The sequence below is a fragment of the Malania oleifera genome, chromosome 8 (genome assembly GCF_029873635.1).
Source record: "Malania oleifera isolate guangnan ecotype guangnan chromosome 8, ASM2987363v1, whole genome shotgun sequence".
NCBI lineage: Eukaryota > Viridiplantae > Streptophyta > Magnoliopsida > Santalales > Ximeniaceae > Malania > Malania oleifera.
This window is the reverse complement of record NC_080424.1, coordinates 64,242,687-64,259,023: the sequence shown is the minus strand read 5'-3', so window position 1 is coordinate 64,259,023 and position 16,337 is coordinate 64,242,687. Positions and strand designations below refer to the sequence as shown.

General features: G+C 36.1%; 1 protein-coding gene across 5 annotated transcripts in view; it reads left to right on the top strand.

Annotated features, from left to right (window-relative positions):
• The window catches only part of LOC131162512 (alpha-glucan water dikinase 2), a 157,882-nt gene that overhangs the window by 120,988 nt on the left and 20,557 nt on the right, over positions 1-16,337 (top strand). For 3 of the 5 annotated variants that reach the window (XM_058119093.1, XM_058119091.1, XM_058119092.1), the window contains one exon: positions 11,848-12,188. The exons of the other annotated variants lie outside the window; for them this stretch is intronic. In XM_058119093.1, coding sequence (XP_057975076.1) covers positions 11,848-12,052 — 205 coding nt within the window. In that variant the 3' untranslated portion in view covers positions 12,053-12,188. Of the gene's footprint in view, positions 1-11,847; positions 12,189-16,337 lie in introns of those variants that run through there. 5 annotated transcript variants of the gene reach the window in all.

The following is a 16,337-nucleotide window of genomic DNA, read 5'->3' as shown; positions in this document are numbered from 1 at the left end:
AAACATTTCTTCATAAATTCGGGTGCCCAGTCATAGGTTCAGTAGCCCGAACTCGTGTGTTCGGTTGCTAGTGGCTCAATTTGAACTATATGTCTTAGTAGCCCGAGTTGGTGGAATATCCCTTTTGAAGGGTTTGTGCGCCCGTGGAAGGTGTGCACAATTTTGGTCTGTCGCCCAAGAGCCTAAGTCAACTGTTGACTTCTCAACAGTTCAGGCGCCAGAGGAGTTTTGAACTCCTGGGGTTCGGTCGCCCGAGCTCTCTCAATTTCCCTAATAATGTTCAATTTAAGCACATTTTTAACACTCCTGTATTTTGCATGATATATGTGAGAGTGTTGGGACTTAGAGTCATACTATGGTCTTACTGAACTTACCATATATCCTATTGCATGTTATGTAGGTAAATAATACAGACCATATTTCCAGGTTACTATTACTGACCCATATAACATTAATTGAATTGGCAATACAAATTAAAATCTTAAGGGTCTTCATGTTGCTTCAAGTGTCATTCCTTGATATGCTCATCTAAGCCTGCATAAACACTTGAAAACCATCAAATACCTAAATATTTGTCATTATCAAAACTGCGTATGACCTATAAGGTCAACATTCTCCCCTTTTTGATGACAAATACATCATGCAAAAATCGGTATAGCCTTAGAAGGCTCCCCCTAACAATGTGCATTATGTAAAAGATTTATCAATGCAAGCAATTTTTACTACCCAATTTTTGCCTCTCATCTCCATCTCCCCCTTTTGGCAACAACAAAAAGGGCTATAAAATAAATAGCTATAGGCATCGGGTATAATGCATTTATACACAAGATAAGTTTGAGAAATTTTAAAAATTTCGGTCCGTTGGAAAATTGAACATTTTCCCAAAAATACATGTATAAAAATAACCTGTTTTGAGTTTTAATATTAATAGTTTATCCACAACTATTTAACTCAAATAGTTCAGTATGGTCAAGAATTATTACTTTCAGTATCCAAGAAGATGATATAATCATACAATGCACAAAAAATGACAAAGTATGTATAATAATTACGCACACAAACAATATAACTGGTCATTTAAGGATTTAAATGACATGAAAACTAAATTAAACCATAAATATGCACAAACCATGACAATTGAAACATATCATAAGACCCGTGAAAGATTTGAGTTTAAAAACACATGGTATATGATAGCAAATAGAATGTTTGGGCATAAAAACAGTCTAACTAGTTCACATGCATTTTTATGTGTAATTACTAAACTAGTTATGCGACTTGAAAACTATATATGTATATAATAATAACAATAATATTAAGACAAGAGGGAAAAAAATTGGTTTTGAAATTAGTTCTTGCCATAAAGTATTACAATAAGTATATATATGTATGTATATAAATATATATCCCCTTATGATGTTTGCTTAAAGTACTGGGGGTTGCTTGCTAGAAAAAATTTAAAGATCATGCAAGCAAGCAACAAATTTTCTAGTACTTCCATTAAGCACATACTAAAGTATAACCAGAAAATCACAACCACAATGATCCTAAAGATGTCAAACAATTTAAAGCAAGGATCACATAGCAAACACAAACAACATGTGACAAAGTAATATATTTTTCAATTAAGATATTCAATAAGGTCATCACAATTGAGCACGTGCCACAGTGAATAACAAACTAACCGAAGCCAAAAATAATGGTGAGCATAACAGGATAGGAATTTAATTTTAGATGCTCCCCCTATCAATTTGAATTCATGCTTAGATAAAATAAGCTGCTTATATTGGATAGAGAATTTTTTTATTATGCCTAGTAGTATAAGCCATCATTTGGAAACTTATAAACCATCCATACTGATTATTAATCAACTATATTTATCCTTTATAGTTGCCCCTATAGATCATAGATGCATCAAAGAATATATATATATTAAGACATGCAATAATGTTCATGATTCAAGAACATTCCATATCAAATCATAGAACCTCAAGTGCAGGATATAATGTTTAGGGATTTCAGAAGAGCTTCAATATTTCAGTAGACGAAAGTGACGCATATAAGTCATTTATGTTCTTCCTATAGGGATGGATGCCTTTCTAAATCTTTGATGATTATATTAGGATGAAGTTTAATTATTCTATTAGTTTTCACTCAACATTTCAAAAAATATTTTAACATTAATTTTATCATAATCATCTTTAACACAAGGTTTTGGTTTGGTAAAAATCCCGTTGAAATTTCGACAGCATGCTATCTATAAATCGGACATTTCCCAAATTTTCATGCACCAAAACCTGATAAATTCAAGCAATCAATTCAAAATAATTCAGTTTGAGCATGCGAGAATCTATAACCCACTACCAGCATGCAATTCTCATCAACTGCATCGGCCATGTAGGAGGCATTTAACACAAGCATGCAATCTTGTAGTTCTAATATATGCTATCCAACAATGATATAATCATTAAAGAAACAATGGATAGTGGGCTGTAGAGTTATTCTCATCAAGGCACATAAGCAAATAATAATGTGAGAGCATTAAATTTATTTAGATGTGAAAGGGAGATGCTCCCCCAGAGTTACGCACTAATCCATTTTATGCCTTATTCATTTTCTAATTACTTAGCCAAGTGTTTAGATTTTTCGTGATTTAATCTTGGCTAAACATGCTTAAGCTTAGAGGACCAAAGATTCATGTGTAATACTTTTTCAGGGTCATAAGCCAACGTATGCCTCTTTACTTATGAATTTCAATATATGATAGAGGCCCGAGTTCAAATGGCGTTTCTTTCTTAACATTCATGCTTAGGTTTCTTAGTTATTGCGTTTTCATATATGTTGAAACCTATGGCCATCATATTAGCCATTCAAATCTTCACTAAGTATATAAAGCTCTAAAGGATATGACTTAACATTTTGAGAGCTATGCGTGTGAAGTAGATTAAACACTCTTAAGGATTATAATTTCTGTTAAGTTCGAAGAGTATTTAGAAGAGGTAGGACATTGTTCAAAATGTATTTATGCTAGCTAGTATGTCCTAACAGTTAGACTAAAAGTAACTAGGAGCACATTATTATTTACGGAGCAGTGCTCTTTGGAAGATAGAAAGTATCCTTTAGACATGATTATAATTGTGAGCAAGGATACGAACCAGGGGATAGGAAGACTCTTTGCCGAATATGATTGTGAAAGGGCAAAGAATTCCTATGAAGGAGAAAACTTCTATATAAATCAAAATTAGAAAATTTTTACATTTAAAGCTCAAAGGGATTTTATTATCATAATTCGATGAACAGTTCAAATCCCTCCTAGGCTATTTCTATTTTGATTGAGAATGATGATTTTTAATAAGCACACTATAGATATGGATTTTAGATAAACAATGCTTATACAAAGAGTTATGACTCCAACTTGTTCAAGACTTTTAAGTTCAAGGATGGGTTTAAGATTATGTGATATATAGTGTGAAATTCCCTAAACCACAAGCTTGTGCAATGGACAATATATGCTTAACTTAAGAATTGAACATTTAAGTATGGATTAAGCAATTGAAATTAATTACCTGTCAAAGATGTCATGTCCATTTGGAAGTGGATTTTATTTCAGCAAACTACCAATGTTTTCATATTTTCATCAATCATTATGATATATATGCATTAAGTTCAGATTGGATATATTACATGTATTTCCACACTGACGTGATTCTCTAAAGGTTCTTGGTAAAACAATATTATATAGTGAATGCATACACCAAGATTTGATATTTTAAGCAAAGACCACTTCCTAGCCTTTTGGTCATCACTACCCCTAAACCTAGAAACTAAGGATGGATTAAATGATTATGTAATATTACTTTAGATCCATTTTTCCAAAGGTCCTACGGGGTTTGCTTTCATGATTATCCATTTCATTTCTTTTTCTAAGCCTCTGATACCTCCAACTAAACAATTAAACCTGTTGTGCCCTTTTCTTTTATGTTGTAAGCAAGTTTTGAATTTTTGTGAAAGGCTATGCTTACTAATCTTATGTTTGCTTGATGAGGCGTAAAAGTTTGTATGACATTTATTAAGTGATTTTGAATCCTTTTTGAAAAAGATTTTTCTTTTTACAACCTGAGGGTTTATCATCTCTCATTTCTTCCTCCTAGCATATTATTTTCAATACTTTTTTCATGCTTTTTTTCTCTAAGGTGGCATGATAATCTATTAATTCCTCTAATTGTTTAGCCAACCTTTTGTTTTGAATTTTCAAAAATGTTTTATGATAAGATATTCCAACTAGAGACTTATGAATTTTAAATGAATCATTTTCTAGTTGTTTGTTCAATGACATTCTTTCATCATAAAACTCATAGCATGATTCAATACAATATTTATCTTCATAACTATCATATGAATCAATGCATACAGTATCATTATCAGAAACAGTCGATGACTCATTATAAGATATATCACAAAATTTTTCATAAGAATCATCGCATGCATCAACAACAGAGCTATCATGAAATTCAATAGATGATTCATCATTTGATACAACACAACATTCAACATAAGAATCATTATTTGAGTTTGAGTTAGAATCATATACCTCTTCTTTTGTTAATGCCATTTCCTTATCACTTACCACTCCTTGAGTGGTGGTCTCATCCTCTCGGGACTCTCCATATTTCCTTTTGAGTTCATCCCAGATGTCCTTTGCACTAGAACATGCCATAAACTCAAGTAGAATATTAGAATATAAAGTACAGAATAATAAGTCCATGGCATATGAATTCGCATGCATTAACCTAATATTATTTTCATCCAAAGGCATACGAATTCCATTAACAATCACCCGCCAGGCCATCCAATCTTTGATTTTATAAATACGCTCATTCTAATTTTCCAGGTGGTGTAATTGACACCACAAAATATAAGAGGCCTAGAAGGTGACTGTCCCTCTCCGAATGGGGATACACCAAATTGAGTCATTGCGATCTTTTTGCAAAAACGTTTAACTCTAGTGCAATGAGGCTTTGATACCAAATGTTAGTTTTGGTGTATTTCCAAGAGGGGGATGAATTGGGTATTTAAAAATTATTGCCTAAGTCAATCGGTTTAACAACAATATTACTCAAGTTAGGGTCTGTCTATTCAATTATAAACTCAATCCTTCACAATAGTAAAATATAAACATTCATGTGCTGAAATTTAAAATGCGGAAATTAAAAGCACGCACATGAAATGTTATCGGGGTTCAGCCAATTGTGCCTACGTCCCCACCTCTAGCTCGCAAGTTCGAGGATTCTACTAATGTTCACTTAACGGATGGAGCGGCACCTAATACAATCAGGTCAATTAGCACAGGACTGATCTCAACTTTTATAAATTCTCCCTGCGGGGCGGAGAAGGCCTTAGGTCAAATTCACAGGGTTGACCCCAACCTGATCCTTCCGGGCTAGATCAAACCCCCTCAGGTCACGCTTGAAAATACAACAATATTTTTCACAACATAATTGGTACAGTAATTATGCTTCTCAAGTAAAGTAGATATGTACCCCAATATGCATAGTATACTCAATCAATCACACATCAACAATATAGGAAATGTAAGCTAAGTGATGTGATTTTGTGCAAGCAACACTCAACAAGGTATTATCACTAATATGCTCAAAAGTGCTCTAATCAAGTTATTTCTTTGAAACAGTAAATATCAAATCTCAATAATAAACCAGAGTGTCAAAGATGCTAATCAAATATTCAAACTAATTCAAAATATTTTCCTTCAATGAAATATGCTCCAGAGTTGTTTGAAAGAATAATATAGCTTGTTAAAAATATTTTGCACAACAAAATCAAGTTACAGGAATCTTTGCAATGACAATGCAAAGATTATTAAGCTACTAGGTTTTTCCCAACACAAGATTTATTAAATAAAATCTGTGGGAAAACCTTGCTTAACTCTTCAAAATCAATACCAATCAACCAAACAAAGTAATGGGAGTATGAGCAATAATACTAAGTAATAACTCAAGCAAGAACTCTCACAAAGCTAAGATTAATCAATGGAATGAAGGTATGAGAGTGTTTGGAAGTATTATAGGCAAAATGGGATTTTGAGTTTGAGAGAATTTTGGCTAATAATTTTTCCTTAATCTCTCCTTAATCCACACAAATGAACCTATATTTTTAGGTTAGGGTAAAATTATAACTGTTTGGGACTTGTTGGGAATTCTTAAAAAAGTTTCAAATTGTTTAAACACAATTAACCCAAATTAACCCGTATTTACCTCAGTTAAAAAATTTTTAACTTGGCGAGGTTCAGGTGGTTGAACCATAGTTCGGTTGCCCAAACAGACACAATAATAAAAGATCTATAAATTGGTTCGGCAGCCCGAGTTTCAATTCGGTGGCCCGAATCAAAGTCATAAACATTTCTTTGTAAATTCGGGTGCCTGATCATAGGTTTGGTAGCCCGAACTCGTGTGTTCGTTCGCCCGGGGCTCAATTTGAACTATATCTCTTGGTAGCCTAAATTGGTGGAATGTTCCTTTCGAAGGGTTCGAGCGCCCGTGGAAGGTGTGCACAATTTTGATCTGTCTCCCAAGAGCCTAAGTCAATTGTTGACTTCTCAACAGTTCGGGCGCTCGAGGAGTTTTGAACTCCTGGGGTTTGGTCACCCGAGCTCTCTCAATTTTCCTAATAATATTCAATTTAAGCACATTTTTAACACTCCTGTATTTTGTCTGATATATGTGAGAGTGTTGGGACCTAGAGTTATACTATGGTCTTACTAAGCTTACCTTGTATCCTATATGCATGATATGCAGGAAAATAATACAAACCATATTTCTAAGTTACTATTACAGACCCATAACATTAATTGAATTGGCAATACAAATTAAAATCTTTAGGGTCTTCATGTTGCTTCAAGTGTCATTCCTTGAGATGCTCATCTAAGCCTGCATAAACACTTGAAAACCATCAAATACCTAAGTATTTATCATTATCAAAACTGGGTGTGACCTGTAAGGTCAACAAGCGGTGCATTTAACTCTGAGCAGTTGGAACAACTTTGCAAGATGTTCTCTACCTTTCAAACTTTGGGTTAGTCTTCCACAAATATTTTTTTGGGTTCTTTAGCCCAAAGAGGTAATTTTTTGCAAGCCTTGAGTATAACCTCTAGATCCAAAACTCCTTGGATTATTGATTTTGGTGCCTCTGACCACATGACTGATGCCTATAATCTTTTCTCATCATATTCACCCTGTGTTGGAAATTTGAAAGTTAAAATTCCTGGTGGATCACTCTCGTCTGTTGTAGGCAGGGGGAATATCCAACTCTCTGATTCCATCACATCGGAGTCCGTTTTTCATGTTCCTAATTTATCCTGTATCTTACTATCCAATAGCCAGTTAACTAAGAATTCCTATTCTTTTGCTAAATTTCTTCCCTCTCATTGTGTTTTTCAAGACCTATCTTAATAGAAGACGATTGGCAGTGCTAAGAAGTGTGAGGGTCTCTACTACTTTGAGGAGGCTAATGTGAATGAACAACGTCAAATTACTATCTGTGTTTCTGCATCTGTTCGATAGTGATATTTTGTTATGGCATTTTAGAATGGGTCATCCCAATTTCCAGTATTTGAGACAGTTATTTCCTTCCATTTGTTCGATTAAAACATCATTTGATTTTCAATGTGAGATTTGTGAAATTGCAAAACACCAACGTACTTCTTTCCCAAAGTTCAAATACAAACCAACCTCACTGTTTACTATGATTCACAGTGACATATGGGGCCCGTCTAGCGCTCTCAATCGTACCCACACAAAATGGTTTGTTTGTTACTTTTATTGATGACCACACTCGTATTTGTTGGGTCTACTTGTTGAAAGACAAAACTGAAGTGCGTTCTATGTTTATCAATTTTCATTCCATGATTCAAACACAATTTCACACAAAAATTCAAATTATGCGTACAGATAATGGCACAAAATATTTTAATATTATTGTGGGAAATTATCTCCAAGAACATGGAATAATTCATCAAAGTTCTTGTGTCGACACCCCCAAACAAAATGGGGTTGCCGAACAAAAAAATAGACATAACCTTGAAGTAGCTCGTGCATTGCTATTTACAACCAATATGCCAAAAATATTTTGGGGTGATGCCACTCTCGCAGCTACATATCTTATTAATAGAATGTCTAGTCAAGTTCTCTCTTTTGCCTCATCTTGTAAAAAATTCCAGGCATTTTTTCCAAACTCTTGTCTCAGCTCAAATCTCTCTCTCAAAGTGCTTGGTTGTACTGCTTTTGTCCATATAAATCATTGACATAAACTGGATCCACGCGCCCTCAAGTGTGTCTTTCTTGGCTATTCTCCTACTAGAAAGGGTACAAATGTTATGATCCTGCAACAAAAAGGGTATTTGTTAGTCTTGATGATACTTTCTTTGAAACTACTCCTTACTTCCAAAATTCCTCTCTTTAGGGGGAGACTTTGAGTAGTAAAGAAGCTCAAGTTTTAGACTTTAATACCTTTATTAGTGAACTTGAGCATGTCCCAAACATTGAACCTGTCCCAAACATTGAGCCTGTCTTGAAATGTGCTTCTAATGTGCCAAATACAAAAGAAAACTTGAATTCAAGGGGAGATGCAGGAAAACAATATAACAAGGAGATACTTGTCTACTCAAGAAAGCCAAAATTAAAGGACAAAGAGAATCTCATACCTAAGGCACCAAAAGAGTCGGAACCGGTGATAGATCTAAGCAACCACGAGTCTTTATCCACTCCTAATCAAGTAATGTCTTCAAGTAATCTTGAGTCCTCCTTTGATAAACCTACATAGGCTGATCTCAATTTACCCATTACTCTTAGAAAACAAACTTGGTTATGTACTCTCCATCCCATTTCCAAATTCATGTCTTACAATACTTTGTCTACAGGGTGTCGTGCTTTTACCTTTAATCTTGACAGGATAAAAATTCCAAAGAATATTTAGGAAGCCCTTGAGATCCCTGAATGGAGAGAGGTAGTTATGGAGGAAATGCGGGCCTTGGAAAAAAATGGAACTTGGGATGTGATGAATCTACCAAGAGGGAAGAAACCAGTGGGCTGCAAATGGGTGTTTACTATGAAATACAAAGCTGATGGGACAGTGGAACGGTACAAAGTCCGCCTTGTTGCAAAAGGGTTTACTCAAACCTATGGCATTGACTACACAGAGACCTTTGCACCTGTGGCAAAACTGAATATCGTCCGAGTTCTCATAGCCTTGGCAGCCAACCTGGATTGGCCACTCCAGCAACTTGACATCAAGAATGCTTTTCTGAATGGTGAACTAGAAGAAGAAGTCTTCATGAAGATACCACCAGACTTTTGTAAAAGGGGTGAAGAAAACAGAGTATGCAAACTCAAAAAGTCCCTGTATGGACTCAAACAGTCTCTAAGAGCTTGGTTCGATAGATTTACAAAGGTGATTAGGAGCCAAGGATATCGGCAAAGACAATCAGACCATACTATGTTCTTCCGGCAGTTTGAAGATGGGAAGAATACAATTTTGATTATATATATCAATGACATCATCCTACGTGGAGACAACATAGCAGAGATGGACAGGTTGAAGAAAGTCTTGGCCACTGAGTTTTAGGTAAAAGATTTGGGATAAATGCAGTATTTTTTGGGGATGGAAGTTGCTAGATCAAAGAAGGGAATCAGTGTTTCTCAGAGGAAGTATGTCCTAGACCTTTTAACAGAAACCAGCATGCTTGGCGTGCAAACCAAGCGATACCCCCATTGAAGCAAGAAAAAGAAGAGAAGACATCGGAAAACCTATTGAACGAGAAAGGTATCAGAGATTAGTTGGCAAACTAATTTACTTATCACACACTAGACCCGATATTGCATTGCAGTAAGTGTGATGAGTCAACACATGCATTCACCAAGGGAAAGTCACCTAGCAGCAATGTACAGGATTCTTAGATATCTCAAGGAATCTCCGAAAAGGACTATTCTTCAAAAAATGTGAGAGCAAAGAAATAGAAGTCTTCACAGATGCTGATTTGGCAGGATCAGCAGAAGATAGAAGGTCCAACTTCAGGGTACTGCACCTTTGTATGGGGAAATTTGGTGACTTAGAGAAGCAAAAAACAGAATGTTGTGGCCAGAAGTAGTGCTGAAGTAGAGTTTAGAGCAGTGGCGCAAGGGATATGTGAAGGACTGTGGTTACGAAAACTCTTAGAGGAGTTGCATGTCATGGTAAAGTTCCCTATCAAACTCCACTGTGATAACAAAGTAGAGCCATTAACATCTCTCTTAATCCAGTCCAGAATGACAGGACCAAACAAGTAAAAAGGGACAGGCACTTTATCAAGGAAAAGGTTGAAGAAGGAACCATTTGCATGACTTATGTTCCTACCAAAGAACAAACAACCGAAATCTTCACCAAAGGACTACCTCGACAAAGTTTTGATGATTTCACATACAAGTTGGTTATGGTCAACATTTATGATCCAACTTGAGGGGGAGTGTAGAAATCCCGAGAATAATGGGTTAATGATACTAGAGATTGTATAGGGATTTCTAGCCTAATACTTGGGCAGATTTCATGCTCCTATTTTAGGTAATTCTTTCCTTGTTGATATATGGTTTGTATTATTTATAGAGTTATGATTGTACTAAATTAATTCAAGAAATACAAAAATCATTCATTATGATTACACCTAGATTAGTAATTTCAAGACTAAAAGCATTGGAGGATCAGCTAAGTTTCTTTTGGCTTGCAAAATGTATATTCTTAGGAATAAAATATTCGTAATATAATAACTTGATAGCTGCAAAAGAATGGTCACTCTAAAGTAAATGACAATACAAATTTTTTTTTTTATGAATCTATAATACGGAATGGTAAGGGATGACAATTTCCAAATTCTACCATTCCTATGCTACCTCCATATTGTACATGTTAGATTACTACTTTACCTAAAAGTTTAAGCTATTAGGTTGGTGGTGAACAATGTATATCAAGTTTTAACATTCCCCTGTACATGCAGTTTGACAGCACGTGAAGGGATAAACACACGACATATTACACCCATTACAAGGAATACAATAATTTTTCAAAACACACATAATGAACACGGGCAACAAGACTAGAACTCAGGACATCCTAGTAACTAGCCCTAAAATCATGCTAGATTACCATTTTACAAAAAAATGTTAAGCTATTAGGTTGTGAGTCAACAATGCATATCAAGCTTTAATGATAAAAAATAATAAAAAATTTTGCCTAGGTGACTTTTTTTGTCTAAATTATTATACCCTTATATAATATTTATTTTACTCCCATGTTATTCATTATATTCTTAGGAATAGATGTTCCATAAACCAAAGTTAACTTTATAGCAGAACTGCTAGAAGCTGCTTAAAGGATTGAGGATGTATGAATTGGAATGACCAATAATCCTAGCCATCCAATTTAACATGCTTTTAAATGATAAATTCAGAAAATATGTATATAGGGAGGGTGAATAGTTATTAATCTTCTATGTGTGAATCATTTCACTAGGAGACCCCTTCCCCTTATGAAAGAACTGATATAGCTATTTCGTTGGGTGCAAACAATCTAAAGGGAGCAATTCAATTGTTTAGTTTAAGTCTTTAAGTAGCACTATATACTTGTCCATGTCGGTGATCTTGCTACATTCATGCAAAAGCACTCTGTGCTCTGATATTTTAGCCAAAAAAAAAAATGCATGAAACCCAATTGTAGTTAATGAATAGAAATTTGGGAGGTGCTACTGTCTTTTTTTCACAATTTATTCAATGACTCCTGATTTCTAATAGTCTAAATATACAACAGCGTGTTGATGGATAAAGCAAAGGAGGTTGTGTTGCATTACTCCAATGATCAGATGATAAGTGATGAAAATTTTCGAGTCGCACTCTTCTCAAAAATAGCAGAGGTAGGAAAAATCATAGAAAGTCTCTACGGTTGTGCTCAGGACATTGAAGGGGTTGTGAAAGATGGAGAAGTGTACGTGGTTCAGACAAGACCTCAAGTCTAGCTTTGGAATATGCTTATATCACAAAAATAAAGCAATTGGATTTATTTTGTTTTTTTAATCAAACCGAACATATGTAATGAATGAATAAACAATTAAGTGGAGAATGAATGAATAAAGCAAAAAACATGTACCTTAAGTTGATCGATGTCGGCAATACCTTATAAATGCATTTGTTTTTTGTTTTGTTCTGTTTTGGTTTGGTTTTCAAAACATGCTTTAGGCTAGGAGTCTTGTATCAACACAAAGAAGCCTATTTTCTTAATATTTTTTTATGGGATTGCATTAGAAAATGATAGTGAATGAGGATTTAATAATCTTAAAATTGTTAAAGAAAATTGTCTATTATCATGTAAATTGGTTGAAAATGATTCATGTAATCCATCCTATCTAATGGGACTTAAGCATTGGTTAGTTTGTTGGTTTGCTTCTTGTTGTATGTTGTCAGAAATTTTTTAGGCACTTCAGTAATTCACCAGGAGAGCAAGTTCACCCTTGTACGTTTTCTACCTGAAGATTTAATGCCAATGACTTGAACCATGCATCTACTGTTTAATTAGGAAGGTCTTAATTTACTAGAGTAAGCAGTCTGGGGTGCCTTTTTTTTTTTTTTAATTCCCCTTCTTGCTTGTGCAAGTAATCTGCAAACATAATCTTTATGACTTAGCATTGTATACTATACGATGAATATTGTATACTATACCATGAATAAACATAAATGTGTTTAACAATAAAATTCTATGGCACTAGAAACACAAAATTCATGTCATTCCAATTCAATTTTTTCTTGCAAGAATAAACAAGAAGAAAAAACCAAGTATTAACTAGGTTGTGTTGGCTCCAAGAAACCTTTTTCGCCATTTTACATCATATTTTCTTTGGTAAATTTAGAACTATTAAATTCTTACTAACTATTTCATTTTAAATTATTTTAGGTCTACCTCTATCCCTCATATCGCCTTTCATAATAGTCAACTCACTTTTCCCTACTTGCGCAATATTTGGCCTATGTTAGTGTCTAAATAATTTAAATCGTCCCTCCCTTATCTTATCTTTTATAGGAGTTATGTCTAACTTACAATGTATATATTCATTCCTTAATTTATCATTTAATAATGTTAATACTGTTGGTGGTCTTGGGCCTTCTCAACCTCAAAAGGTAGTTCATGGGGTGAGACTTTCCCTCACACTTAATAACTGACCACAAAGCCCTTTCACAACCGATGTAGGATAATTCCAATGATCTCCCCCTCACACATCGGGTTCCAAATCGGTGGTCCCACGTACCCGGCATCCTGGGAAGAATGTTGTACCATGGTTCTAGTGTTAGTGTTAGGTGGTCTTGGGTCTTCTCAACCCCAAAAGCTAGCTCTAGGGTAAGACTTTCCCTCACACTTAATAACTGACCACGAAGCCCTTCCACAACTGATGTGGGATAACCTCAATGATTGTAAGGGTGTGGCTTGTAATGGAGTCGGCAGCCGCACCACCCAGCCGAAATTGTTGAAATGGAGACCTGCAGTAAATGGAGACTTGTAGCCCTCCACCTACTCAACCTACAATGTTGAAATTCAGCCACCTACTATTGAGTTCCACCTCCGTGTGTGTGTGTGTGCTGTCGTAGTTATGAGTGCAGAGTTGCGTGTGTGTGTGTGTAGAGAATGAGGGAGTTGACCAGGTGCTCCTCCCCCTCCTTGTAATTCTCCCAGTTTATAGTGAAGTTGTGTGTGCTCCGTGGACGTAGATCAGGTTGGATCGAACAATGTAAATCTGGGGTTGCATTGTGGTTGTGTATTTTGCTCATGTGCGATTGTTGCTCATAGATTCACCCCCCAACAATTGGTATCCAAGCGAGGTTGGAGCAAAATCGTCAGATCGGAGCAAAATTTCCAGATTGGAGCCTTTGTTGAGTATCTCAAAATTGCGTTTTGAGACCACCATCGCGTTCCTCTCGTTGAGACGAAACCAACGGTGGTAATCAGAGCTCAAACGGAGCTCAGACGAGGCCGCATGTGCCTACACGCGCCACCAACAACCAGGCGACGTTCCCACGCGCCCCACACACCCTCACACGTCGACAGGTGATCAGCAGGTGGCCTCACGCACCAGCGATCAGTCGGCGAGCATCCAAAGGTTGAAGACATTGACGTCAACATGACGTTATCTCGCCACATCAACGTCGATTCAGCAAGCCACGTCAGTTGAGATCGGCGACACGTCAGTAGCTGGAGACCCAGTGCCACGTCAACACATGGGCCCCACACGACCGTGCAGCAAGCAACATCAGCAGGTGGGCCCTATAGTACCACATCAGCAGAAGGTGTCAAGTAATGACATCAGTGATAGTTAACAACATCAGGTATATTTCGTTAACAGAGGGAATATTCCGTTAAGTTTAACGGAGAGTTGACTGGAGTTTGACTATTTTGACCAGAAGTTTGACCGGGCATTTCGGAGCCATTTTGGGTTGGTTTTTTGAACGAATTGAACCATTTATAAGGTTTTCGGCCATTCCAGAGCCATTGACGGTGTCCATTTTGTGAGATTTGGAGCAGAATGACAAGTGTTGGCACTTCAAAATTTGAGGTGGAGAAGTTTGATGGGTGGAACAACTTCAGCTTATGCTAAAGCATAGTGAAAGATATTTTGGTTCAACAAGGCTTGATCAAGCCCCTGATAAGGAAGAAGTTTGATGATATCAAAAATGATGTTTAGACTGATTTGGAGATGAAGACGGTCAGCACAATCCGATTGTGTCTAGTAAATGAAGTTAAATATTCTTTGTTTGACGAAACCTCACTAATGAAGCTCTAGAAGAAATTGGAGCAGAGGTATATGTCAAAGTCTCTTACTAATAAATTGTTTCTAAAGAAGAAACTTTATCAACTCCGAATGAGCGATGGAAGTAGTCTTTTTTATCACAAATGATTTCAACAAGATTTTGACCCAATTATTTAGTCTCGGCGTGAAAATTGATGAAGAGGATAAGACACTTCTACTTTTGTCGTCTCTATCAGTTTCATTTGATGGTCTGGTAATTGTATTGCTCATAGGGAATGATACCTTGAAGTTGGATGATGTGATGACATTACTTCAAGATTCTGAGACGCTAAAAAGGCCGGTTATGACTTCTCATGAGCAGGCTTTGGTGACTAATAGTGAAAGACAAGGAAGAAGCAAAGATCGAAAGCTTGGAGGGAAACAATGGTGTTCAAGAGGACGAGATACGAGCGAGGTTGTATGCTATTGGTGTAATAAAAAGGGACACTTCAAAAGGGACTATGAAGATCGAAAACGATATAAAGAAGAAAAGAAGACACGGGATGGTGTCAATGTATTGGAGCATGCCACATGGCATGATAATGATGAGGTCCTTGTAATGACAAGCAACTTACGTCGACAAATCAATCGAAATAATGTGCAGTGTCGATACTGCAAGAACTACGGCCATATGAAGAGGGAGTGTCATAAATTGACGAGAAAGAACATGAATGCTCGTAGTAGTCCAAAAGATGATGGATAGGTTTTGGACTATGGGAGTTCAGTTCATGTTTGTTTTAAGAAAGAATTTTTACATTCTTTCAAAGAAGCTCGTGGTATGGTATCACTCGGTGATGGGTCTTCATGTGATGTTAGAGGTATGTGTAATGCCCCGACCCTCTCGGTGGGCCCGGAGTGCCACTAAACATCTCTCTGATACCATACATATACAACCCGCCCAAACGAGGGAAAAATGGGTGTTCCATACTGGTCTGAATAAACATGCATAGTAGAAAACATACATTTTTTAATAAAACTTACAAGAGTTTTTAACTGTTTCTCATATACATCCATACATACTAAAAACATAATCTGCTATATATATACAATCCCCAAAAGACAGACACTGTGTAAAATCTCACCAGCTCTGCAAGGACTATCTACTATCTAACTCTGCCTGGCAACACGCTAGGTTCGATCCCTTGGAGGACCTGAAACAACATTTGTATGCTAGGATAAGACACCTCTCAGTAAGACGGATTATATTATTATCAGTGTGGGGCTAACATGAGATTTCGTGTGTACATATACTTCCAACATTTAAATGTATTTAATTAACATTTTAAAACTGTATTACTCTGTAAATATGAAAATACATACTCTGGCTCAATATATCTCTTTGTATAGTAAATATGCCCATATATGCCTAGAAGATACAACCTGGTCTGTAGGACTAGCATCGTCATGTCATCACATACACGTGCGACATGCTTCCCTCTATGAGTGGTTGTGCGGTTCGAAAGCTGGA